General features: G+C 40.3%; 1 protein-coding gene across 1 annotated transcript; it reads right to left on the reverse strand.

Moving 5' to 3' along the window:
- Positions 1-477: 477 nt before the first annotated feature.
- Positions 478-26,414, reverse strand: LOC112221389 (tumor necrosis factor receptor superfamily member 1A). The gene is made up of 10 exons (XM_024383539.2): positions 26,118-26,414; positions 25,535-25,628; positions 25,226-25,339; positions 24,907-25,041; positions 17,760-17,820; positions 11,924-12,003; positions 11,288-11,452; positions 5,953-5,990; positions 5,474-5,582; positions 478-1,281 (listed from the first exon to the last, which is right to left on the reverse strand). Exons 1-10 carry the CDS (start codon positions 26,184-26,186, stop codon positions 947-949), a joined length of 1,200 nt encoding a protein of 399 aa, XP_024239307.1. The 5' UTR covers positions 26,187-26,414; the 3' UTR covers positions 478-946.
- Positions 26,415-26,816: the final 402 nt, after the last annotated feature.

Consider the following 26,816-nt stretch of genomic DNA (forward strand, 5'->3'; position numbering starts at 1 on the left):
AGAATTTCTGCATAAATGGTCAGAAACCATCTCAGGGAACCTCAGGTGCATGCTCGTCGTCCTCACGAGGGTTGTAACCGACTTCAGTGGGCAAATGCTCACTTTGTGCACAATTTGAATGCACAGAGATACCGTGACGAGATCCTGAGGCCCTTTCTCGTGCCATTCATCCGTCGCCATCACCTCATGTTTCAGCATGGCCCCATGTCACAGGATCTTTACAGAATTCCTGGAAGCTGAAAATGTCTCAGCTCTTCCATGGCCTGCATACTCACCAGACATGTTACTCGTTGAGCATGTTTGGGTTGCTTTGGATCAACGTGTACGACAGCGTGTTCCAGTTCCCGCCAATATCCAGCAACTTCTCACAGCCATTGAAGAGGAGTGGGACAACATTCCACAGGCCACAATCAACAGCCTGATCAACTCTATGCTAAGGAGATGTATAGATGCCCAACAGATGCATATCTGTATTCCCAGTCATGTGAAATCCTTAAATTAGGGCCTAATGAATTTATTTCAATTGACTGATTTCCTTATATGAACTGTAACAGCAAAATCTTTGAAATTGTTGCATGTTGCATTTATATTTTTGTATAATTAAATAAACCACAACTTCATTATCACAGCGCAGTTTGTGAGCTCTCCAAACGAGTACACTACCAGAATGAGAACGGTATGCAGTATTAATATATTGAATAAACAGAAAAGACCATAACCAAACATTCTAGATTAATGGGGAAGTGGCAATGAATAACGGTAGCCTACATTTAGTACTGCTGATACTTTTGATACATTGTGGGGAATTCATTAACATTGACAAACCGAGAGAGTGAGCATGGAAAGCGCTTTGTTGCAACACAGTATTTGAAAACAATGTGATCTCTGGTTAAGACCGATTTTTGACGTCTGTTCGAATACTCATGTCCATCCCTACTCAGTTGTCCTATGAAACTGTGGTGATGTCATTGGATGTGGCTCTCCACTGCAGCTGCTCCAGACAACCCTGCAGCTGGTAGGCACAGCCAGCCAGGTCCATGTAGAGCAGGGCTGAGTATAGGTCCTCCAGACTTGCAGTCGGGCCCTGGCTCCACAGTCGCAGCATCTGGTACTGCCTCTCAATAGAGCCCAGGCCTGGCTCCAGCTCCACACGCTCCAGCTGCCGGTCGGTCAGGGAGAGCACGCGCAGGAATTCCTTCCATCGCCGCAGAGGCACCTCCTTGATGATGGCATATAACACCGTCGCGGGCCAGTGCTCCTCCTGGGTGTCCTGGCGAGGGACTGAGGAAGAGAGGGGGAAGGGAGGAAATCAGGGCCAATATTCACAAAGCGTCTCATAGTAGGAGTGCTGATCTAGGAATAGGGTTCCTGTGTCCATGAAATTGTATTCATTATTATCTAAAAGGTAAAACTGATCCTAGATCTGTGTTCCTACTCTGAGAAGCTTATAATACGGGCCCAAAATGGTAACCGGTCGGAGAGATTCTTGTAAAGTGCTTAAAGGAAAACTATACCTAAAAACAAAATGTTTTTCTTGTCAGCAATCAAGTTTTCAAGATATGTAATGTTCAAAATAAATAACATGATGCTAAATGCATCATACAGGGATTATTTGTGTATTTTGAAAGTTACATATCTTGAAAACTTGATTGCTGAAAAGAAAAACATTTTGGGACAATGGACTAATGTGGACTAATGAAACGGATATCAAAAGATAGTTTTTAGGTGGAATTTTCCTTTAAGTGAGCAAAGAAGTAATAGAGAGTTTGGGCAAGATTCAATCAATGTAATCAGGTCATGTGTGGGGTATGAGGAAACCTCTTTGTGCTGTGAGGGTGCGTTTTAGGAGTGAGAAAGTGCTTTAACTTGTCTTGCTTGTGTAAATTATGAGACCTGATAAGTGTGATGCTCATAGTTTATTTCTAACAAGCATTTTATTATTTCGATTTGCACACTATGCACACTCCTAGTCCAGTAGATTTGTTTTTGAGGGGGAAGTCGCAGTCTGGACCCCAGTCAACTGTAAAGGAACTGACACGCAAGCTGAACTATACCACGCACCATAACCTTACAACAACAACACAGGAGACTCTGAAGTTGACAAGCATGTGGAATTTTCATGTAAACTAGAAGTGGCCATACTATTTAATCTTAAAGATAAAAAAAAACAACTTAAAAACGTGACCTTAAATTTGAGGTTAGAAGATCAAAAACAGGATGTAAAGTCTCAGGACAAACCTTTACATGTATCATATTTTGTCACTGAAACTACTGTAACCAACAAGCTTTGATGCTTGGTGTAGATACTTCTGTGCATATTTTCAGTGGAACGGATGTTGGAATCAGGGTGTAATTTGCAAGAAGGATAAGGCAACAACCTTAAATGTTAAAGGCCGATCAGTTGAAGGCTGCTTTTTGCTATTTGATTTGCCAATTAATCTGAACCTCAGATTCTTTCTGATTCATATCACCAAAGTTTTGCAGTTTCCACCTACACATGCACCCACATTTCCACGTGACTGACAAGTGACTCACTTAATTTATCACCTGATTTACTTAACCCTTTACACTCGTACCCATATACGGGTTGAAAATGGCAGATTTAGGCACTAATAAGCACCTAAATTGGAACAAAGTGACTGTACAGTAGCATACTATACATGATGTCAGAGGTCTGGGCTCTGCACTTCACAGCTCTGTTTTCACTGAAAGCTGTTCTGATCTTGAGCACCGCACTCAACAAGGCGTTGCCCCCATACCTGAATTGCCTTGTAAAAGCCTAACACTGTAAGATCATATTTTCTGACCGCTAGTCATGTTGGTAATAGAATAAGATTTCAAATCATGCCGACCTGATCATTGTGTGATGGTGGGGATGCAGGGTTGTATTTCAAAACAAAACATCTACAAGTGTGCCTGCTCTAGTTCCTCAACAGCACAGCTAGGAGAGCTAAAAAAAAAAAAGTACCTTATACTTCAAGACTTTTCTTTGAGTCATAAAAGTGCATTGAAATTGCTTAGGAACTGTGCACACTTTAGAGAGGTGTGTGGCCACTTGGAGACACCAGTTACTCCTCTCATTCAAACCCTTATTTGCACCTACCCCACATTTTCCAGGAATAGTCTTATTTTGTTACTGAATGTATCTAGAGTATTTTCAGATTCCGCTGTCTACAAATGTGGCAAAGTACACTAAATGTAAAATGCACATAAAATAAACAGCGTGATGTTTGGATTCAGTTGTTAGGTTCTTATTTTTCAGAGTAAATTACTCACGGACACTAGAGAAGTTTTAACCATGCTTGAATTCTTCCCAAAGGTTCTGTACAGCTGTAATTCAGACAACCCAACATTTTTCCCATCCAGATACAGTGGGGCAAAAAAGTATTTAGTCAGCCACCAATTGTCCAAGTTCTCCCACTTAAAAAGATGAGAGAGGCCTGTAATTTTCATCATAAGTACACTTCAACTATGACAGACCAAATGAGGAAAAGAAATCCAGAAAATCACATTGTAGGATTTTTAATGAATTTATTTGCAAATTGTCATGGAAAATACGTTTTTGGTCACCTACAAACAAGCAAGATTTCTGGCTCTCACAGACCTGTAACTTCTTCTTTAAGAGGCTCCTCTGTCCTCCACTCGTATTAATGGCACCTGTTTGAACTTGTTATCAGTATAAAAGACACCATAGTATAAAAAATCATAGTTGAAGTGAACCTATGATGAAAATGACAGGCCTCTCATCTTTTAAGTGGGAGAACTTGCACAATTTGTGGCTGACTAAATACTTTTTTGCCCCGCTGTATATTATTTAGTATATCTAAAGACATGATTAAATCAAGAATAGGTGACAATATTAGCCTATCACTTGTGAATTATATTGAATCATAGTCGCACACCTCATGTAGCCTAGACCATAGGCCTATATGATTTAATAAAGTGGGCAAATAACTTGTCAAAATTAAGCACATTAATCCACTTTACAAGGGGTGTAAGAGCCTAACTGGCATATATAAGCAGTGTGTGAGTTTCAAGTTTGGGGAAGATAATTTTCGCCACATAAATGTCACTTTTGATAATGGTGTTTTTCGCCAATGGAACATCCACGCTTATAGCCTACTACCATGTGCGCATTGCTGCACTTATAATGGGAAGAAAGCCTTTTGTTTATCAACACCTTAAGCTACAGTAAACTTTCTGATCTGTTGCGTCAGCCACATTGCATAAAAACGTTTTTGTTGATGCTAGTGGTTGCATTAATTTGGGATCTATCGCATCCCACAACTGTCCCAGATTATGTTTTGAATATTTTTTTATTGCGCAGAATAGGTCAGATTTTGTACTATGGGGGATAGCAGATTGACATAGGCTAGTGCTCTTGCTGTTCTTTAGGCATACTCATCTTGTTGGCTGACGAAAAGTAAATGTGGACAGTTCTTCCAATATCTTCAATATGCACCTCGGGAATTGGATAAGGACACGCAGTTACATTCCCAAAGTGTCTGTCTTAACTTGTAGCCTGTGAGAAAGATCTGATCACATGACAGAGAGCCAGTGCGTGAGAGATGCTTCAGATTGTGCAGCACTCAGAGAGAAGGGCACAACACAGCACTCTGGGCTGCAAACGGCATGGATTTGTTTAGGGTGCATTATGGCCACAAAGGGGATGCCCTCGTGAAATTTGAGGCATTATCAAGTGCTTGTCAAATTGTGAATTAGAGACTTTTGGAGTGTGTACAGCCTGTGCACAAAAAAAAAACAAAGCAGAGCTCATGCCTTTCAAGCAACTTTTTTCAAATCATCATTAGAGTCTCATCATGCAGCCTTACAATAAATTTAAAAAATCTAAACATATAGCCCAATGTTTGTAGAACAACTAAAGTTACATTAATAACTCAAAATTAAGCACATATAGGAGTATCTATTTCTTTGTTTACCGCTCAAGACAGAATAGCCGAATGTACGCACTCCCTCAAATCGTTTGGAGAAAATATTTGTGCAATTATATTTTTCATACTATAAAATAATTCCATGGAATTACAAGCAAATCTTGTCTGCTAAATGAACTAGTGTAGCCCAACGCCATTTGGCATAGCCACATCAGGACCTAACATAAGGACAACTCAGAGTGTGCTATTCTTCTCTACTTCATATCATGCTTCTTTAGACCTGTCTAAAATAAATAATGGATTTATTGAGAAGGTGTAGGTTATATTACATGGGGTTTACATGTGTGGAAGCCAGGAGATGCTAAATATATTTATGTTAATTAACGGTCAATTACCGTGAGGCAGACAGTTATTTGCTTGACAATCCCCGACGAAATTTTGTGACCGCCACAGCCCTAGTCACATCCCTCCAATAGAGTTCCAGGCACTAGTATAATCTATGCCACGGTGTTTGTTGGTGTTTCCTTGATTTTGTCAGTTACCTCTACATTGAAGATAGACAAACTACATCAAATACTTACCTCTGGGCTCTCTGTCTGGCAGCAGGGGTGTGACAAAGGGGTCAAACTCAGTCTTGGCAGCACTGTGAGCGAGTGTCATCATGGGAATCCCTTCAGTAATGTTCAGCGTCTTGGAAGGGACAGCAGACAGACAAAACTCCTTAGGATCTGTCCGGCTAAGCTGAGCAGCAAAGTGTCCATACACACATACAGTATAGGTATAGTAACATATCAAAAGAGATACTGATCATTTGCGGAACTAGATTATTCCTTACAGGTTTAAAATCAGACAAAGACAAATTATATCTATTGATGCAAACATAGCCATGCTGTACATTCCAACTCTAAATGTAATGTAGGTTTTGCACCTGCTAGTCAGGACTGGCCTACAGGTGAATAACATATTTTTTCTCATGTTCATTATAGTTTGTATCATCTGCTTCCTTTCTAACACTATCGCTGATCATTATCCAAATGTAATGTAAGAAACTGATACTAACCAGTGAAGTTGGGTAGTTTGGCTGATGATGAAGCTGATCTGTTTGAGTTAAAGACAGATATTATCAGTTTCCTGCACCAACTGTTGCAGTGAATAACTTGTGTATTCACACAAGAGCTCTTTAAGATTAAACATCAGTTTTTTTTAAAGAAAAACAACAAAATTGGAGGTTTTAAGTCCATAACAATGCTTAAACAGCATTAGGAGACCGCTTTTGAGGTCTGGGAAAAATCTAAGAAATGTATATTTTTGAGTGTAGTTACCCTTTAATTCATGTGGGCAGGCACCTAGCACTGTTGTTTGGTTAGCAGTGTTTCTGTAGCACGAGATGGAGTTTTCAAAACAAATGACCACTGGATTGATGAAAATAATAAAGATATTATTCGGCAAGGTAGGCTAATTTGAAGCTAGATAACATTTCATTGAAACAGTTTTTGGGAAACCTTTCCATCTACCACAAGATGGTTAGGCCCATCACTAGCATCACTATATTTTTCCTGTTCCTTAATTGTTTGAAACCTGGACGTTTTACCTCATTATGAGGCATGTCTTACCTTGCTTCAAAGTATCCTATAGCCAAAATCCTACCATAGAAACATGGAGGCAATTATTTTCTAAAGACTTCCTCATATGCATAAGAGGGGCAATCTAAAGATGCAACAACTCTCATGGGTTGCTAATATGACTAGGATAAGGACTTTGGCTGCTAGACAATAAAAGAAAGTTTAAAGAAAATATATACTTAATTTATCACCTGATTTACTTAACCCTTTACACTCGTACCCATATACGGGTTGAAAATGGCAGATTTAGGCACTAATAAGCACCTAAATTGGAACAAAGTGACTGTACAGTAGCATACTATACATGATGTCAGAGGTCTGGGCTCTGCACTTCACAGCTCTGTTTTCACTGAAAGCTGTTCTGATCTTGAGCACCGCACTCAACAAGGCGTTGCCCCCATACCTGAATTGCCTTGTAAAAGCCTAACACTGTAAGATCATATTTTCTGACCGCTAGTCATGTTGGTAATAGAATAAGATTTCAAATCATGCCGACCTGATCATTGTGTGATGGTGGGGATGCAGGGTTGTATTTCAAAACAAAACATCTACAAGTGTGCCTGCTCTAGTTCCTCAACAGCACAGCTAGGAGAGCTAAAAAAAAAAGTACCTTAAACTTCAAGACTTTTCTTTGAGTCATAAAAGTGCATTGAAATTGCTTAGGAACTGTGCACACTTTAGAGAGGTGTGTGGCCACTTGGAGACACCAGTTACTCCTCTCATTCAAACCCTTATTTGCACCTACCCCACATTTTCCAGGAATAGTCTTATTTTGTTACTGAATGTATCTAGAGTATTTTCAGATTCCGCTGTCTACAAATGTGGCAAAGTACACTAAATGTAAAATGCACATAAAATAAACAGCGTGATGTTTGGATTCAGTTGTTAGGTTCTTATTTTTCAGAGTAAATTACTCACGGACACTAGAGAAGTTTTAACCATGCTTGAATTCTTCCCAAAGGTTCTGTACAGCTGTAATTCAGACAACCCAACATTTTTCCCATCCAGATACAGTGGGGCAAAAAGTATTTAGTCAGCCACCAATTGTCCAAGTTCTCCCACTTAAAAAGATGAGAGAGGCCTGTAATTTTCATCATAAGTACACTTCAACTATGACAGACCAAATGAGGAAAAAAAAATCCAGAAAATCACATTGTAGGATTTTTAATGAATTTATTTGCAAATTGTCGTGGAAAATAAGTTTTTGGTCACCTACAAACAAGCAAGATTTCTGGCTCTCACAGACCTGTAACTTCTTCTTTAAGAGGCTCCTCTGTCCTCCACTCGTATTAATGGCACCTGTTTGAACTTGTTATCAGTATAAAAGACACCATAGTATAAAAAATCATAGTTGAAGTGAACCTATGATGAAAATGACAGGCCTCTCATCTTTTAAGTGGGAGAACTTGCACAATTTGTGGCTGACTAAATACTTTTTGCCCCGCTGTATATTATTTAGTATATCTAAAGACATGATTAAATCAAGAATAGGTGACAATATTAGCCTATCACTTGTGAATTATATTGAATCATAGTCGCACACCTCATGTAGCCTAGACCATAGGCCTATATGATTTAATAAAGTGGGCAAATAACTTGTCAAAATTAAGCACATTAATCCACTTTACAAGGGGTGTAAGAGCCTAACTGGCATATATAAGCAGTGTGTGAGTTTCAAGTTTGGGGAAGATAATTTTCGCCACATAAATGTCACTTTTGATAATGGTGTTTTTCGCCAATGGAACATCCACGCTTATAGCCTACTACCATGTGCGCATTGCTGCACTTATAATGGGAAGAAAGCCTTTTGTTTATCAACACCTTAAGCTACAGTAAACTTTCTGATCTGTTGCGTCAGCCACATTGCATAAAAACGTTTTTGTTGATGCTAGTGGTTGCATTAATTTGGGATCTATCGCATCCCACAACTGTCCCAGATTATGTTTTGAATATTTTTTTATTGCGCAGAATAGGTCAGATTTTGTACTATGGGGGATAGCAGATTGACATAGGCTAGTGCTCTTGCTGTTCTTTAGGCATACTCATCTTGTTGGCTGACGAAAAGTAAATGTGGACAGTTCTTCCAATATCTTCAATATGCACCTCGGGAATTGGATAAGGACACGCAGTTACATTCCCAAAGTGTCTGTCTTAACTTGTAGCCTGTGAGAAAGATCTGATCACATGACAGAGAGCCAGTGCGTGAGAGATGCTTCAGATTGTGCAGCACTCAGAGAGAAGGGCACAACACAGCACTCTGGGCTGCAAACGGCATGGATTTGTTTAGGGTGCATTATGGCCACAAAGGGGATGCCCTCGTGAAATTTGAGGCATTATCAAGTGCTTGTCAAATTGTGAATTAGAGACTTTTGGAGTGTGTACAGCCTGTGCACAAAAAAAAAAAAACAAAGCAGAGCTCATGCCTTTCAAGCAACTTTTTTTCAAATCATCATTCATCATGCAGCCTTACAATAAATTTAAAAAATCTAAACATATAGCCCAATGTTTGTAGAACAACTAAAGTTACATTAATAACTCAAAATTAAGCACATATAGGAGTATCTATTTCTTTGTTTACCGCTCAAGACAGAATAGCCGAATGTACGCACTCCCTCAAATCGTTTGGAGAAAATATTTGTGCAATTATATTTTTCATACTATAAAATAATTCCATGGAATTACAAGCAAATCTTGTCTGCTAAATGAACTAGTGTAGCCCAAAGTATATTTTTAAGTATATTTTCTTTAAACTTTCTTTTATTGTCTAGCAGCCAAAGTCCTTATCCTAGTCATATTAGCAACCCATGAGAGTTGTTGCATCTTTAGATTGCCCCTCTTTCTAAATGTCTAACAGATATTTCCATCTATGTCCATGAAACCGCTTGCAGGTACAGTACGCATTTAGAATGGTGTTTTCCGCAAATTGCATTTTAGAACATTCGCTGTGTGCACATATTTGCGGCTAAAATGTGAAGAAATAATAGTTGATCAATATTTTAAGCTAAACATTCTGATCTATTCCATCAGCCTTATTAATTGATATGGCGTATACCTCCACTACACTACTACACTACACTACGATACGCATCGTGGGGATTAAGAAGTGAGTATACACAATGGAAACTGAAAAATAAGTGGGTATACAGCATATATATACCCTCCACTACACCACTGCTGCTAATAACATTATTAAAGTTGGAGTGCTAAGAATTACGCAGTCAAACACAAACGCAGTCAAACACAACTAACAACACACAAATAATTATACATTTTCATGTCTTTATTGAACACACCGTGTAAACATTCACAGTGCAGGGTGAGAAAAGCATGTGAACCCTTGGATTTAATAACTGGTTGACCCTCCTTTGGCAGCAATTACCTCATCCAAACGTTTTCTGTAGTTGTGTATCAGACCTGCACAACGGTCAGGAGGAATTCTGGACCATTCCTCTTTACAAAACTGTTTCAGTTCAGCAAAACTCTCGGGATGTCCGGTGTGAACCGCTCTCGAAATCATTCCGCACCATCTCAATCGGGGTTTAGGTCAGGACTCTGACTGGGCCACTCCAGAAGGTGTGTTTTCTTCTGTTGAAGCCATTCTGTGATTTGATTTATTTCTGTATTTTGGGTCGTTGTCCTGTTGCATCACCCAACTTCTGTTGAGCTTCAATTGGCAGACAGATAGCATTACATTCTCCTGCAAAATGTCTTGATAAACATGGGAATTCATTTTTTCCATCAATGATAGCACGCTGTCCAGGCCCTGAGGTAGCAAAGCAATTGGGATGAGGTTTTGATGTTGGTGTGCTGTTAGTGTTGTGTTCCTTCCAAAAAAAATCTACTTTATTTTAATCTGTCCACAGAGTATTGCACTGTGGAACATCCAGGTGCTCTTTTGCGAACTTCAGAAGTGCAACAATGTTTTTTTAGACAGCAGTGGCTTCTTACGTGGTGTCCTCCCATGAACACCATTCTTGTTTAGTGTTTAACGTATCGTAGACTCGTCAACAGAGATGTTAGCATGATCCAGAGATTTCTGTAAGACTTTAGCTGATACTCTAGGATTCTTCTTAACCTCATTGAGCATTCTGCTCTCTGCTCTTGCAGTCATCTTTACAGGACGGCCACTCCTAGGGAGAGTAGCAACAGTGCTGAACTTTCTCCCTTTATAGACAATTTGTCTTACCGTGGACTGATGAACATCAAGGCTTTTAGAGATACTTTTGTAATGCAAGTCAACAATCCTTAATCTCAGGTCTTTTGATGCAAGTCAACAATCCTTAATCTTAGGTCTTCTGAGATCTCTTTTGTTCGAGGCATGGTTCACATCAGGCAATGCTTTATGTGAATAGCAAACTCACATTTTGTGAGTCTTTTTTTATATTGCAGTCCAACATCTCCAATCTTGTCTCATTGATTGGACTCCAGGTTAGCAGAGTCCTGACTTCAATTAGCTTTTGAAAAAGTCATTAGCCTAGGGGTTCACATACTTTATCCAACCTACACTGTGGATGTTTAAAATAAGTAATCAATATAGACAAGAAAAATACAATAATTTGTGTGTTATTAGTTTAAGCATACTCTGTATGTCTATTGTTGTGACTTGTGATCAGATCAGATTTTTTTTCGTGCAACTGTATATGTATTACTGTATATATCATTTGTATCAATGTACCACCCTAAGGAATCCAATCTCATTAGGCCATTGGTTACAGTGTTGAATTCACAAGCAAGTCAACAGGGTTACTGACTGCCTGAATATTTTATCATTACCGTTGGCTGAGGTGTCTCTTGTAGGCAACTGGAGTTCCTTTTCAGGGTTTGCGCAACAGACATGTTCCCTCCATCCTCCCTTAGTCAGTACCAGGAGACTGGCCATTAACAGAGTGGTGACCAGGAAAACCACAAGGACATACGTCATGGTGTAGAGGAGATGAGCTGTTGAGGATACATATAAGCATTAATTGGCATTTATTTCATACCACAAAAATAACTCTACTATCTGACTATGTTTAAGAGGGATCAGAAGAATGTAGGGTAGAGAGCTAAAAGATTAAACTACAGCAAATTGTTGGCATGGAGGAGAAATTATACTTACTGGAGAGAATTTTACATCATAGTAATCGCCAATATGATGCACTAATGCTGTATTATGATTAATGCTATCAAGTAACACCTGCAATAGTTACCATTTGAGTTGACTTACATTGTTATGTCAGTTACCATAAGTGTATTATAATTGTAAAAAGGTAAGTGTTTTAAACTACTTGGTTCTGCTTGTTGTGTCTCAAGGCTGTCTGAGTGTTAACAATAGGTGCTATGTAAGGATTATGAAAGCTTATGAAGGCTTCATGAAGTCACTGAAAGAACTGAAAGATCTGTGGAAGCAAAGGTATTGGTGGAACTCACAAGTGTCTGTATTTTTGATGATGGCGGGGTTGGTTTTTGGATTTGGGAGATTGGGGGTTGAAGTAGCCGTGCACTCTTTCCTGAAATATGACGACAGAAAAACACAAGGTCACTCACATTAAAACCAGAAGGGATTTCCCAGACAACTATTTCACATTGACATTCATAACTATTTGTTTAATATGACACCAATAACATTTTTAAGTGAACATTTAAAGAAGGGACAAAGAAAATGACATATGGATCAAATGTTTACAAACTGTTAATGAAAGGTTTGCATACAGATGTTTTTTATATGTTGAGCTTTTGCGTTGAACAAAATCCTTTCTATAAATATATAGTGCCTTGCGAAAGTATTTCATCCCCCTTGACATTTGACCTATTTTGTTGCCCCAACCTGAATTAAAATAGATTTTTATTTGGATTTCATGTAATGGACATGCACAAAATAGACCAAATTGGTGAAGTGAAAGAAATAACTTGTTTAAAAAAAAATTAAAAACGGAAAAGTGGTGCGTGGATATCTATTCACCCCTTTGCTATGAAGCCCCCAAATAAGATCTGGTGCAACCAATTACCTTCATAAGTCACATAATTAGTGAAATAATGTCCACCTGTGTGCAATCTCAGTGTCACATGATCTGTCACATGATCTCAGAATATACACTGCTCAAAAAAATAAAGGGAACACTAAAATAACACATCCTAGATCTGAATGAATGAAAAATTCTTATTAAATACTTTTTTATTTACATAGTTGAATGTGCTGACACCAAAATCACACAAAAATTAACAATGGAAATCAAATTTATCAACCCATGGAGGTCTGGATTTGGAGTCACACTCAAAATTAAAGTGGAAAACCACACTACAGGCTGATCCAACTTTGATGTAATGTCCTTAAAACAAGTCAAAAGGAGGCTCAGTAGTGTGTGTGGCCTCCACGTGCCTGTATGACCTCCCCACAACGCCTGGGCATCCTCCTGATGAGGTGGCGGATGGTCTCCTGAGGGATCTCCTCCCAGACCTGAACTAAAGCATCCGCCAATCCTGGACAGTCTGTGGTGCAACTTGGCGTTGGTGGATGGAGTGAGACATGATGTCCCAGATGTGCTCAATTGGATTCAGGTCTGGGGAACGGGCGGGCCAGTCCATAGCATCAATGCCTTCCTCTTGCAGGAACTGCTGACAGACTCCAGCCACATGAGGTCTAGCATTGTCTTGCATTAGGAGGAACCCAGGGCCAACCGCACCAGCATATGGTCTCACAAGGGGTCTGAGGATCTCATCTCGGTACCTAATGGCAGTCAGGCTACCTCTGGCGAGCACATGGAGGGCTGTGCATCCCCCAAAAGAAATGCCACCCCACACCATGACTGACCCACCGCCAAACCGGTCATGCTGGAGGATGTTGCAGGCAGCAGAACATTCTCCACGGCGTCTCCAGACTCTGTCACGTCTGTCACATGTGCTAAGTGTGAACCTGCTTTCTTCTGTGAAGAGCACAGGGCGCCAGTGGCGAGTTTGTCAATCTTGGTGTTCTCTGGCAAATGCCAAACGTCCTGCACGGTGTTGGGCTGTAAGCACAACCCCCACCTGTGGACGTCGGGCCCTCATACCACCCTCATGGAGTCTGTTTCTGACCGTTTGAGCAGACACATGCACATTTGTGGCCTGCTGGAGGTCATTTTGCAGGACTCTTGCAGTGCTCCTCCTGCTCCTCCTTGCACAAAGGCAGAGGTAACGGTCCTGCTGCTGGGTTGTTGCCCTCCTACGGCCTCCTCCACGTCTCCTGATGTACTGGCCTGTCTCCTGGTAGCGCCTCCATGCTCTGGACACTACGCTGACAGACACAGCAAACCTTCTTGCCACAGCTCGCATTGATGTGCAAACCTGGATGAGCTGCACTACCTGAGCCACTTGTGTGGGTTGTAGACTCCGTCTCATGCTACCACTAGAGTGAAAGCACCGCCAGCATTCAAAAGTGACCAAAACATCAGCCAGGAAGCATAGGAACTGAGAAGTGGTCTGTGGTCACCACCTGGAGAACCACTCCTTTATTGGGGGGGGTCTTGCTAATTGCCTATAATTTCCACCTGTTGTCTATTCCATTTGCACAACAGCATGTGAAATTTATTGTCAATCAGTGTTGCTTCCTAAGTGGACAGTTTGATTTCACAGAAGTGTGATTGACTTGGAGTTACATTGTGTTGTTTAAGTGTTCCTTTTATTTTTTTGAGCAGTGTATATACAGTTGAAGTCGGAAGATTAAATACACTTAGGTTGGAGTTATTAAAACTCGTTTTTCAACCATTCCACAAATTTCTTGTTAACAAACTAAAGTTTTGGCAAGTCGGTTAGGACATCTACTTTGTGCATGACACAAGTAATTTTTGCAACAATTGTTTACAGACAGATTATTTCACTTACAATTCACTGTATCACAATTCCAGTGGGTCAGAAGTTTACATACACTAAGTTCACTGTGCCTTTAAACAGCTTGGAAAATTAATTCCAGAAAATTATGTCATGGCTTTAGAAGCTTCTGATAGGCTAATTGACATAATTTGAGTCAATTGGAGGTGTACCTGTGGATGTGTTTCAAGGCCTACCTTCAAACTCAGTGCCTCTTTGATTGACATCATGAGAAAATCAAAAGAAATCAGCTAAGACCTCAGAAAAATAATTGTAGACCTCCACAAGTCTGGTTCATCCTTGGGAACAATTTCCAAACGCCTGAAGGTACCATGTTAATCTGTACAAACAATAGCACACATGTATAAACACCATGGGACCATGCAGCCGTCATACCGCTCAGGAAGGAGACGCCTTCTGTCTCCTAGAGATGAACGTACAAAATTGCAAATCAATCCCAGAACAACAGCAAAGGACCTTGTGAAGATGCTGGAGGAAACAGGTACAAAAGTATCTATATCCATAGTAAAACGAGTACTATATCGACACAACCTGAAAGGCCGCTCAGCAAGGAAAAATCCACTGCTCCAAAGCCGCCATAAAAAGCCAGACTACGGTTTGCAACTGCACATGGGGACAAAGATCGTACTTTTTGGAGAAATGTCCTCTTGGCTGATGAAACAAAAATAGAACTGTTTGGCCATAATGACAATCGTTATGTTTGGAGGAAAAGGGGGAGGCTTGCAAGCCGAAGAACACCATCCCAACCATGACGCACGGGGGTGGCAGCATCATGTTGTGGGTTGCTTTGATGCAGGAGGGGCTGGGGCACATCACAAAATAGATGGCATCATGAGGAGGACAATTATGAAGATATATTGAAGCAACATCTCAAGACATCAGTCAGGAAGTTAAAGCTTGGTCGCAAATGGACAATGACCCCAAGCATACTTCCAAAGTTGTGGCAAAATGGCTTAAGGACAACAAAGTCAAGATATTGGAGTGGCCATCACAAAGCCCTGACCTCAATCCTATAGAAAATGTGTGGGCAAAATTGAAAAAGCATGTGCGAGCAAGGAGGCCTTACAAACCTGACTCAGTTACACCTCCTGTCAGGAGGAATGAGCCAAAATTCCCCCAACTGATTGCGCGACGCTTGTGGAAGGCTCCACGAAACGTTTGACCCAAGTTAAACAATTTAAAGGCAATGCTACCAAATACTAATTGAGTGTATGTAAACTTCTGACCCACTGGGAATGTGATGAAAGAAATAAAAGCTGAAATAAATACTATTACTCTGACATTTCACATTCTTAAAATAAAGTGGTGATCCTAACTGACCTAAAACAGGGATTTTTTACTAGGATTAAATGTCAGGAATTGTGAAAAACTGAGTTTAAATGTATTTGGCTAAGGTGTATGTAAGCTTCCAACTTCAACTGTATATAAACACACACCTGTTCTGAAAGGCTGCAACACCACTAAGCAAGGGGCACCACCAAGCAAGCGGCACCATGAAGACCAAGGAGCTCTCCAAACAGGTCAGGGACAAAGTTGTGGAGAAGTACAGATTGGGGTTGGGTTATAAAAAAATATCAGAAACTTTGAACATCCCACGGAGTACCAATAAATTCATTGTTTAAAAAAATGAAAGAATATGGCACCACAAAAAAACTGACAAGAGAGGGCTGTCCACCAAAACTCACAGACCAGGCAAGAAGGCAATTAATCAGAGAACCAACAAAGAGACCAACGATAACCCTAAAGGAGCTGCAAAAAGCTCCACAGTGGAGATGGGAGTATCTGTCCATATGACCACTTTAAGCCGTGCACTCCACAGAGTTGGGCTTTACGGAAGAGTTGGCAGCCATTGCTTAGAGAAAAAAATAAGCAAACACGTTTTGTGTTCGCCAAAAGGCCTGTGGGACACTCCCCAAATATATGGAAGAAGGTACTTGGGTCAGATGAGACTAAAATTGAGCATTTTGGAAAATCAAGGAGAATGCTATGTCTGGCGCAAACCCAACACCTCTCACCACCCTGAGAACACCATCCCCCCATTGAAGCAAGGTGGTGGCAGCATCATGCTGTGGGGATGTTTTTCATCGTCAGGGACTGGGAAACTGGTCAGAATTGAAGGAATGATGGATGGCGCTAAATACAAGGAAATTCTCGAGGGAAACCTGTTTCAGTCTTCCAAAGATTTGAGACTGGGTTGGAGGTTGCCCTTCCAGTGGGACAATAACACTAAGCATACTGCTAAAGCAACACTCGAGTGGTTTAAGGTCAAACATTTAAATGTCTTGGAATGGCCTAGTCAAAGCCCAGACCTCATCCTTGAATAGGCAAAAATCCAGTGGCGAGCTGTGCCAAGCTCATAGGGACTTGCACCTATAATTTCTGCAAAAGGTGGCTCTACAAAGTATTGACTTTGGGGGATGAATAGTTATGCACGCTCAAGGTTTTTGTTTTTTTGTCTTATTTCTTGTTTGTTTCACAATAAAACATATTTTGCATCTTCAAAGTTATGGCATGTTATGTAAATCAAATGACACAAACCCCCCCCCAAAAATCTATTTTAATTCCAGGTTGTAAGGAAACAAAATAGGAAAAATGCAAAGGGGGGTGAATACTTTCGCAAGCCACTGTACACCCACCCCCTCAAATCCACCTCAGTGTCAAATCTATGACTACCGGTAGTTATGATTTTTACTGAAATCCAAAGGGTTGAAAATGTATCTTGTATCTGTGATACGTGGGTGTGCCTTTAGAACATTGATTCTCAGAAACCCAAGAGTACCTCACAAACATAGGATGTTCAGGAACTTCAGATCTTATAAAGCTCCGCTTTGAGGGAAAGTCCTCAACCCACTGACCTCAACGCATGCCATTACAAGATCTGATTGATCTTTCAGCAGCATCCAACAAATTACTGTGCTTCCTTGGTGTGTCAACAACAGAACACGTTCATTCTCTAGTACACTGCAATAACACCCATGGCTGAGTCATTTCAGGGATATCAAGTCTACATCAAAATAACTATGGGTTTTGAGGGGTTTTGCTAAATAGTAGGCATGCATCCCAAATGGCAACTTGTTCCCTATATATTGCACTACTTTTGACCAGGGCCCATATCAAAAGTTGTGCACTATATAGGGAATAGGGTGCTATTTGGGACACAGAAAGGTCTCAATGTGAAACAATGTAAATGTGTCTGAGGTGATTTGAAAAAAAATCTATGATGTTCTATGGTCATTGCCAGTGTCAAAATGTTATGGTTTGGTGAGATTGTAAAGTATGTGAGCATTACTCCTTGTTACTACAGAACATTGTATTTTCAGAGCTAAACAAAAACGGTGGTGCATATGTTCAGTTTACTAAATGTATAAATATTGTAGAAGCTGGAATCTGGTGGTCGTACGTTTGGCATGGTTGGCATCGCTTCAACTCGTCTTTGTTAAAGTCTGACTTACACACGGAACCTGAAGGGAAAATACAGGGACAATTCTGAGAATAGACAGTATCATGAACACATTTATCGTGAACACATATTTGTTCATTCAAAAACATTGTTTCTCTTATTCCTTCCAGTTTTGACATTTTAACATGTTATTTTAAAACATTCAATGAATGTCATGGAGAAAACTAAATGAGGCCTTTGGTCAAGGACATGAAAGCAGTGCACATACAGTAAACCTGACCATTTCAATAATCTGTCACTCTTTGAGAGGTGAGGGGATAAAATTAACATACATTCTATACACTGAATATACAAAACACTAAGAACACTTGCTCTTTCCATGACTAGGTGGATCTAGGTGAAAGCTATAATCCCTTATTGATGTCACTTGTTAAATCCACTTCAATCAATTTAGATGAATGGGGAGGAGACAGGTTAAAGAAGGATTTTTAAGCAATTAAGACATTGATTATGTATGTGTGTCTTTCAGAGGGTGAATCGGCAAGACAAAAGGTGTAAGTGCCTTTGAACAGGGTATGGTAGTTGGTGTCAGGCATAGGGCTGTTGCAGTGGCCGTAATTACTAACACACCGGCGGTCATGAATCATGAAGGCAGTCAAAAAGTCCACGTGACCATTTAGTCACGGTAATTAGGTTTCTCCAAGCTCTGATGCTGCTGATGGTCATTAGTAGCCTACCAAACTTGCTAACTGGACTCAGCACTCTATTGTCCCTTTAATCACGCTGACATCAATGCATTTGAAAATCTAATCAAACACTTCAATAGGCTATGCAATTGCGTCATAAAACAGAGTGATGGCCTCTACTGAAAAGAGGAGGATCTATAGGCTAGGCCTACTATATTTATTTTTCAACTTTCCTAATATTAAGCACATTGCATATATTTACAACAGGAGTACAGCCTACCTGGCTGGCATGAAAATAAACCACGGGGAAAACGTCCTCCATTCGCTATAGGTGACATCAGTGGTGATTTTAGCATGTAAATCTTGGTGTGTTAAAAATATACAGTGGGGAGAACAAGTATTTGATACACTGCCGATTTTGCAGGTTTTCCTACTTACAAAGCATGTAGAGGTCTGTAATTTTTTTATCATAGGTACACTTCAACTGTGAGAGACGGAATCTAAAACAAAAATCCAGAAAATCACATTGTATGATTTTTAAGTAATTCATTTGCATTTTATTGCATGACATTAGTATTTGATACATCAGAAAAGCAGAACTTAATATTTGGTACAGAAACCTTTGTTTGCAATTACAGAGATCATACGTTTCCTGTAGTTCTCGACCAGGTTTGCACACACTGCAGCAGGGATTTTGGCTCACTCCTCCATACAGACCTTCTCCAGATCCTTCAGGTTTCGGGGCTGTCGCTGGGCAATACGGACTTTCAGCTCCCTCCAAAAAATGTCTATTGGGTTCAGGTCTGGAGACTGGCTAGGCCACTCCAGAACCTTGAGATGGTTCTTACGGAGCCACTCCTTAGTTGCCCTGGCTGTGTGTTTCGGGTCGTTGTCATGCTGGAAGACCCAGCCACGACCAATCTTCAATGCTCTTACTGAGGGAAGGAGGTTGTTGGCCAAGATCTCACGATACATGGCCCCATCCATCCTCCCCTCAATGTGTTGCAGTCGTCCTGTCCCCTTTGCAGAAAAGCATCCCCAAAGAATGATGTTTCCACCTCCATGCTTCACGGATGGGAAAGTGTTCTTGGGGTTGTACTCATCCTTCTTCTTCCTCCAAAGACGGCGAGTGAAGTTTTGACCAAAATGCTCTATTTTTGTCTCATCAGACCACATGACCTTCTCCCATTCCTCCTCTGGATCATCCAGATGGTCATTGGCAAACTTCAGACGGGCCTGGACATGCGCTGGCTTGAGCAGGGGGACCTTGCCTGTGCTGCAGGATTTTAATCCATGACGGCATAGTGTGTTACTAATGGTTTTCTTTGAGACTGTGGTCCCAGCTCTCTTCAGGTCATTGACCAGGTCCTGCTGTGTAGTTCTGGGCTGATCCCTCACCTTCCTCATGATCATTGATGCCCCACGAGGTGAGATATTGCATGGAGCCCCAGACCGAGGGTGATTGACTGTCATCTTGAACTTCTTCCATTTTCTAATAATTGCGGCAACAGTTGTTGCCTTCTCACCAAGCTGCTTGCCTATTGTCCTGTAGCCCATCCCAGCCTTGTACAGGTCTACAATTTTATCCCTGATGTCCTTACACAGCTGTCTGGTCTTGGCCATTGTGGAGAGGTTGGAGTCTGTTTGATTGAGTGTGTGGACAGGTGTCTTTTATACAGGTAATGAGTTCAAACAGGTGCAGTTAATACAGGTAATGAGTGGAGAACAGGAGTGCTTCTTAAAGAAAAACTAACAGGTCTGTGAGAGCCGGAATTCTTACTGGTTGGTAGGTGATCAAATACTTATGTCATGCAATAAAATGCAAATTAATTACTTAAAAATCATACAATGTGATTTTCTGATTATTTTTTTTAGATTCCATCTCTCACAGTTGAAGTGTACCCATGATAAAAATTGCAGACCTCTACATGCTTTGTAAGTAGGAAAACCTGCAAAATCGGCAGTGTTTCAAATACTTGTTCTCCCCACTGTATATAATTGTGGGATGCCTGCCAGAAAAGCCACTATACAACACTAAACAATACATTAATTGCACTATAACGGTGACAAACTGTGCCCACAAACTGTTCGGGCCTACATAAATCTGTTCCAACAGCAGAGCCCCAACAGCAGTCCCAACACCTTACCACTGCTACACCTGGCTATCAGCTGAGCCTTGTCGGGCAGCGAAACAGTTCATTCAGCCTCATTTACTGCCTTTAAAAAAACATAGCTGATGTGGCTGACTTGCTTATTGAGATGTGCAATCTATGGCATTAGGGGACGAAAAGTGGATAAGAGGCAATCCGTAATTTCGATTAAGATATTAATGAGCGAGCTAGGACGGATGTAGTCAATAACTATTTGTTCAGCACTTTTTAAATGTACAGTGACAGAATTCAGATCATGGGCCGGTTCTTACAGTATTCTCCCTGTACATCAAGTCAGAACCGTAGGATAAATAAAGGGGGCATATAAGCAGGCAATGAAAGCTCTTACAATATTCAATGATTACATTTCTCTAAAACAGATTGTAGGCTACATGTACACCACCAAGTCAGAACAATGGGATAAGTTATGAGGGGGAAAGGGAACAAATTATTAGGGTGAGGCACATTGGCTACTAACAGCTTACAACACAATATGCACTTAGTATTACTTTCTTAGCTACAGTATACATATCTCCCTGGCATATTACATAATTTATGCAGCAGCATACAAGACATTTTTGGACTCACCAAAGCACTGCTGTGCTCACTTGAACAGGAAGGTGGCACGGCAGTCCTTCATGGGCAAATTTTGTCATCAAACTTTGTCATCAAAGTCTGGCATTCTCTGGATATATGGTGCATTCAAGACAATTGGGAACTCAGAAAAAAACAAGGTAGAATCATGATGACGTCAGTGATCTTCAGGTCGAAGCTCTAGAAAGAAGCCCAAGTTCCCGATTTACAATTCTGAGTTGGATGACCTGTCAGAAAGTATCTTCCCAGTTGGAGCTCATTTTTCCAGAGTTCCCAATTATCTTGAACTCACTGAAGTCAGATTTGGTTCCGAGTCAACAATTGTTTAGAGTGCCACAGAAATCATGCTTCATTGACAGCATGACCGATGTTGAATGTTCATCATTTTAAGCTTGGAAAAGAGACTTGCTTGCTAGTGCTTGCTTTGCAATGCTTGCAGTTAGCCACTGATTCCTTCCGAACCACTCATTGTTGAATTTGCAATTTCCAACTTGTGTAATGTTTATGTCCAATGCCTGATGAGCACCAATGCGTTTGATCTAAAACTTCTCTTCATATGGCAAGGATTAAAAAGTAGATTGCCGATTCATGATGATGACTGCTAACTAAGATTTTGAAAGAATGATGTTTGCATGATCAGTCAAATCAAAGCTGTACAGTGTTTCCTCTGACACATTGGTGCGGCTGGCTTCCAGGTTAAGTGGGCATTGTGTCAAGAAGCAGTGCGGCTTGGCTGGGTTGTGTTTCAGAGGATGCACGGCTCTCGGTCTTTGCCTCTCCCGAGTCCATATGAAAAACTCAGCGATGAGACAAGACCGTAACTACCAATTGGATACCACGAAATTGGAGAGAAAAGGGAGATTTAAAAAATAAATAAAAATAAAAAACTACTGTAGATAGAACATGATTTGACGTCATTGTATTTGTGGCCAATGACCTTCAGCCTTCTTGGATGGGCACTTCTAATGTAACTCTATGGCAACACCCAAGGGGCTTGAATTTTCGAACTCTACCCCCAGACATTACCAACACCTACGCTCCGTATTTTTCACTGGCTGCCCCACCAACGCAGAAAGCACTGAGCTTGGCTGAAGCATCTGCATTTTGGAGCTACCTTACGCATAAAGCAAAAAAGAGACCATGCAGCTTTATTTACTCAATGTATTATTAGAATTTTTGGGGACATTGTTTGCAAAGTGATATGTGAAATGTACAGTATTAATTCCAAAATATCATGCATAACAGTAAAAGCCCCCCTGCCCTGAATGGCAGGTCGCCACTGGATGACATGTATTTTTTTCCCGCTGCCCCTGTTTTGATACAGGTGCATGATAATGTTCCATTCTTACTCAAAACAAATGTACAGTACAGACAAGATTAAAACAATAATGTACAGTACAGACAAGATTAAAACAATAATAGTCTGATGGATAACAATATTAGCCTATCACATGTGAATTATATATTATCACTGATGCCCAGCATAAGAAACAATGCCTTTTTTTGAGACTTTTTCGAATCATAGTTGCACACTTCATGTAACCTAGCCCAATGGCCTATTAAAGTGGCCAAATAACTTCTTAAAATTAAGCACATTAATCCGCTTTACAAGAGGTATAGAGCCTAACTGGTATATATAAGCAGCGCGTCAGTTTCAAGTTTGGGGAAGATAATTTTCACCATAAAGATGTACTTTTATAATAAAACATTACATGCATAATCACATTTTTTTGTCACTTTTGATAATGGTGTTTTTCCGCTAATTAAACATTAGCGCTTAAATCCTACTGCCGTGTGCGCATTTGTGCTGCACTTATAATGTGAAGAAATAGCCGAATAGTTTATCAACATTAAAAGCTAAACATTCTGATCTGTTGCATCAGCCTCATTGCGTAAAACACTTTTTTTTTAATGCTAGTGGTTATATTAATTTGGGATCTATCGCATCCCAGAACTGTCCCAGACTATGTTTGGAATATTTATTTCTAGTCTAGTATAGGTCAACTTTTGCACTATGGGGGATAGTAGATTGACATAGGCTAGTGTTCGTTAGGCCTACTCATCTTGTTGGCTGATGAAAAGTAAATGTGGACAGTTCTTCCAATATCTTCAACATGCACCTCGGAATTGGATAAGGACATGCGCAGTTGCATCCTCAATGTGTCTGCCTTCACTTGTAGCCTGTGAGAAAGACCCAATCACGTGATGGAGAGCCTTGTGAGTGAGATGAGAGATGCTTTCGAGCAGGCAGCATTTAGGGAGAAGGGCCACAAAAGGCATGGATTTTTTTAGGGTGCATTATGGCTACACAAAGGGGATGCTGCCAGGAAATTCGAGGCATTTTCAAGTGCTTCTCAAATTGTGAATGAGAGACTAATGAAGTGTGCACAGGCTGCGCAAAAAAACCTAATCGGAGCTCATGCCTTTCAAACTACTTTTTTCAAATCATATTAGAGTTGTATCATGAAGCCTTATAATGTAGTAAAAATCTAAACATATATCCCAACGTTTGTAGAACAACTAAAGTTACATTAATAACTCTAAGCATATAGGAGTACCTATTTCTTTGTTAACCCCTCAACACAGAATAGCCGCATGTGTGTACTCCCTCAAATTGTTTGGAGAAAATATCCTTTCTATCTTACTCAGCTTTGTTCAATTGTATTCTTCTTACTATAAGATAATATAACAATGCCATGAAATTCTAAGCAAATCTTGTCTGCTAAATGAACTAGTGTTGCCCAGAGCCAATTGGCATAGCCAGTTTAGGACAACTCAGAGTATGCTAGTCTGTTCTTCTGAAATAGACAACATTTTCTTCATATCATGCTTCCTTAGACCTGTCTAAAATAAATCATGGATTTATTGTGAAGGTGTAGGCTATATTACACAGATTTATTAGACTTTTTAAAATGTAGATGTTCCAAAGGTCAGTATCAGTGGCTTATGGTGTGGAAGCCAGGAGATGCTAAATGTGTTTATGTTAATTAACGGCTTTTAAGAACTGCAACGCTGCTGGGTTTTTCACGCTCAACAGTTTCCCATGTGTATCAAGAATGGTCAACCACCCAAAAGACGTCCTGCCAACTTGACACAAATGATGGAAGCATTGGAGTCGACATGGGACATCCCTGTGGAACGCTTTCAACACCTTGTAGAGTCCATGCCCCGATGACTTGAGGCTGAGGGGCGGTGCAAGACAATATTAGGAAGGTGTTCCTAATGTTTGGTATACTCAGTGTATATATACAGTATATACACTGAGTGTATAAAACATTCGGAACACCCCAATCCCGTCAATTCGTCTGAGCATGGACTCTACAAGTTGCCGAAGGCGTAACACAGGGATGCTGGCCTATGTTGACTCCAACCTGTCTCCTCCCCTTCATCTATACTGATTGAAGTGGATTTAACAAGTGACATCAATAAGGGTGCAGTGAAATGTGTTGCTTTACATGGTCAGCCACAGTAGTGCGGCATGCCTGGATCAAACTAGGGTTAAGAGCTTTGCTTAAGGGCACAGCGGCAGATTTTTTTACCTTGTCGGCGTGGGTATTCGAACCAGCAACCTTTCAGTTTACTGGCCCAACACGAACCACAAGGTTACCTGCCACACTATTATTGAGGCATTATTGAGGCTGCAGGGAATGCAGCAGGACTATATCCAGTTTGCAGAACATTTTGAATGTTATCAGGTCATAAAAGAGTTATACTTACAGAGACTACAGTTTTTGCATTTGGAGCATGATTCACAGTACAAGTCCTTGTTGAGGTTCGTTGGGTAGAATCCCTCCTTGCATCCACATACAATGTCACTCTTGGGCTCACAACCTTTCTTCTCCTCTTGAGATACTAGGACAAAAAAACACAGAAGATACTGTCTGTCTCACTCCCATCGCAAAACATAAACACCCAAGGGGAAAAATATACACTTTCTTCTTACACGTATGCATGCACACACACACGCGTGTATGAACAATCATTATTACACTGCGGTTCAGAAATGGACACTTGAATATGAGTGAAGAATGCATACCTCCTATATCACATTTTCTACAGCGATGACAAGTTGACAGGTCATTTACTATCGCTGTGAATGTCTGGCCGATACATTTTCTGCATTTGGAGGTATTCGTTTCTCTGTGAAAGCCTGAAAGACATGTTGAAATACGGTACAATGTATATGTATCTTCACCACTGTAATTTAACGCCTAAAATTATCCACTGTTTAACATCAAGATTGTAAACATAGTTACAGCAAAATACAATATACTGTAGTTTGGAACTAACGAGCTCCACTTCTGTTCATGCTCAGATTCTAATTGTATTACTCAGTGTTGCTTACCTGCTGGACATTTGTTGCAGCTACTTTCCGGGTCATTTTTTAGCACCTCCTCTGTGCAACTCTGTGTAGAGTCGAGACAGGCTAGAGTCAAAACCTGGCAGACAAAGGCGAGACAGAGGTTTGATGGTGGCACATGTTAGTGGCTCTTACCGTTATACTCATATTCCTTTACATAAATGTGTACATTATGAAATTACCGTACCAATACTCTGATTTCAACATCAGATAGGTTTTTAAAGATCTGATGTCAAACCTCCAAACATGTAGGATACTTTGATCATTGGGAACACTTCATAAGTGGCCAGTCAGAATGCCTACATTGTAATTGTAACAGTGTAAAAACACTGTCATGGAAATATTGCCTTCCACGTCACTGCCTTGCTAATTATGTCATTATAAAAAAATTATCTGCTACGATATCACTTTACGTATTGGTATTGGTATATAAGCGTTATGACAGGCCAATAACAATTCATACATTTTTCAAAAAAACATTTTTTCTTAAATAATGTATAGGAATTTTTAACAATGAAACTCTAATATACATTAAAAACAAGATTTTTATGATTACAATAATACTTACCAACACACAGAACCACATTTTGAAAATAAGTGAAATGATTAAGTGTTTGCAGTCATTTGCTTCTCTCATTTGAAATCAAATGAACGTTCTTATCTCAATCATAAAACATAACTTAAAGATAAATATTAAAAAGCCTGTGACGTCCAAAAAGTACAAAGTGAATCAACACAGAATGTTTGCGGCATTGTAGCTAGCCATCTGCCAATTTCCTAGATAGAATTCAACCAAAAAAACTAAGCTGGCTCTTGATACTCTAAAAGGAGTTAGAAGTAGGTCAAAGGAAGTCTATAGTGTCAGCTCTTTCAAGACTTCGGAGAACTGGTGAGGCGACAGGAAACCCTGTCAAATAAAATGCCTATTTCCATTGGTGGTACAACCATACGTAAGCAAGCAGTTCTACTTAATTTCGTAAAGCTGCCATTTACTGTACATTCGAAAAATACAAAAAAAAGATACTTATTCACAATAATCTGCTGTGTGATGACACACTGTAACTTAATTTGTATGAATGGAATGACCCTTGCCTAGGTAGACTTGTTGCCAAGTTAGGCCAAGTGGGAAACCCAGGTCCAAGACCTGAAAGAGGGAGTTGCACTGTCACGATTTGCTACACTGGTGTCAGAGCGGAACGGTGCACATGACGCCATCGGAGAAAGATGAAGGGGGATACTAGTCAGTTGTACAACTGAATGCATTCAA

This window comes from Oncorhynchus tshawytscha, linkage group LG22, assembly GCF_018296145.1.
Source record: "Oncorhynchus tshawytscha isolate Ot180627B linkage group LG22, Otsh_v2.0, whole genome shotgun sequence".
Taxonomy (NCBI): Eukaryota; Metazoa; Chordata; class Actinopteri; order Salmoniformes; family Salmonidae; genus Oncorhynchus; species Oncorhynchus tshawytscha.

What these genes read in the sequence shown, in the direction of transcription:
- LOC112221389 (XM_024383539.2), bottom strand. Translation starts at nt 26,186, where the DNA reads ATGAGAGAAGCAAATGACTGCAAACACTTAATCATTTCACTTATTTTC. An exon ending in ATGCAAAAACTGTAGTCTCT is followed by an intron (nt 17,821 to 24,906) that starts GTAAGTATAACT and finishes TTTTCCCTTCAG; the next exon opens with GTTCCGTGTGTAAGTCAGAC. An exon ending in CAAACTACCCAACTTCACTG is followed by an intron (nt 5,583 to 5,952) that starts GTTAGTATCAGT and finishes GTCCCTTCCAAG; the next exon opens with ACGCTGAACATTACTGAAGG.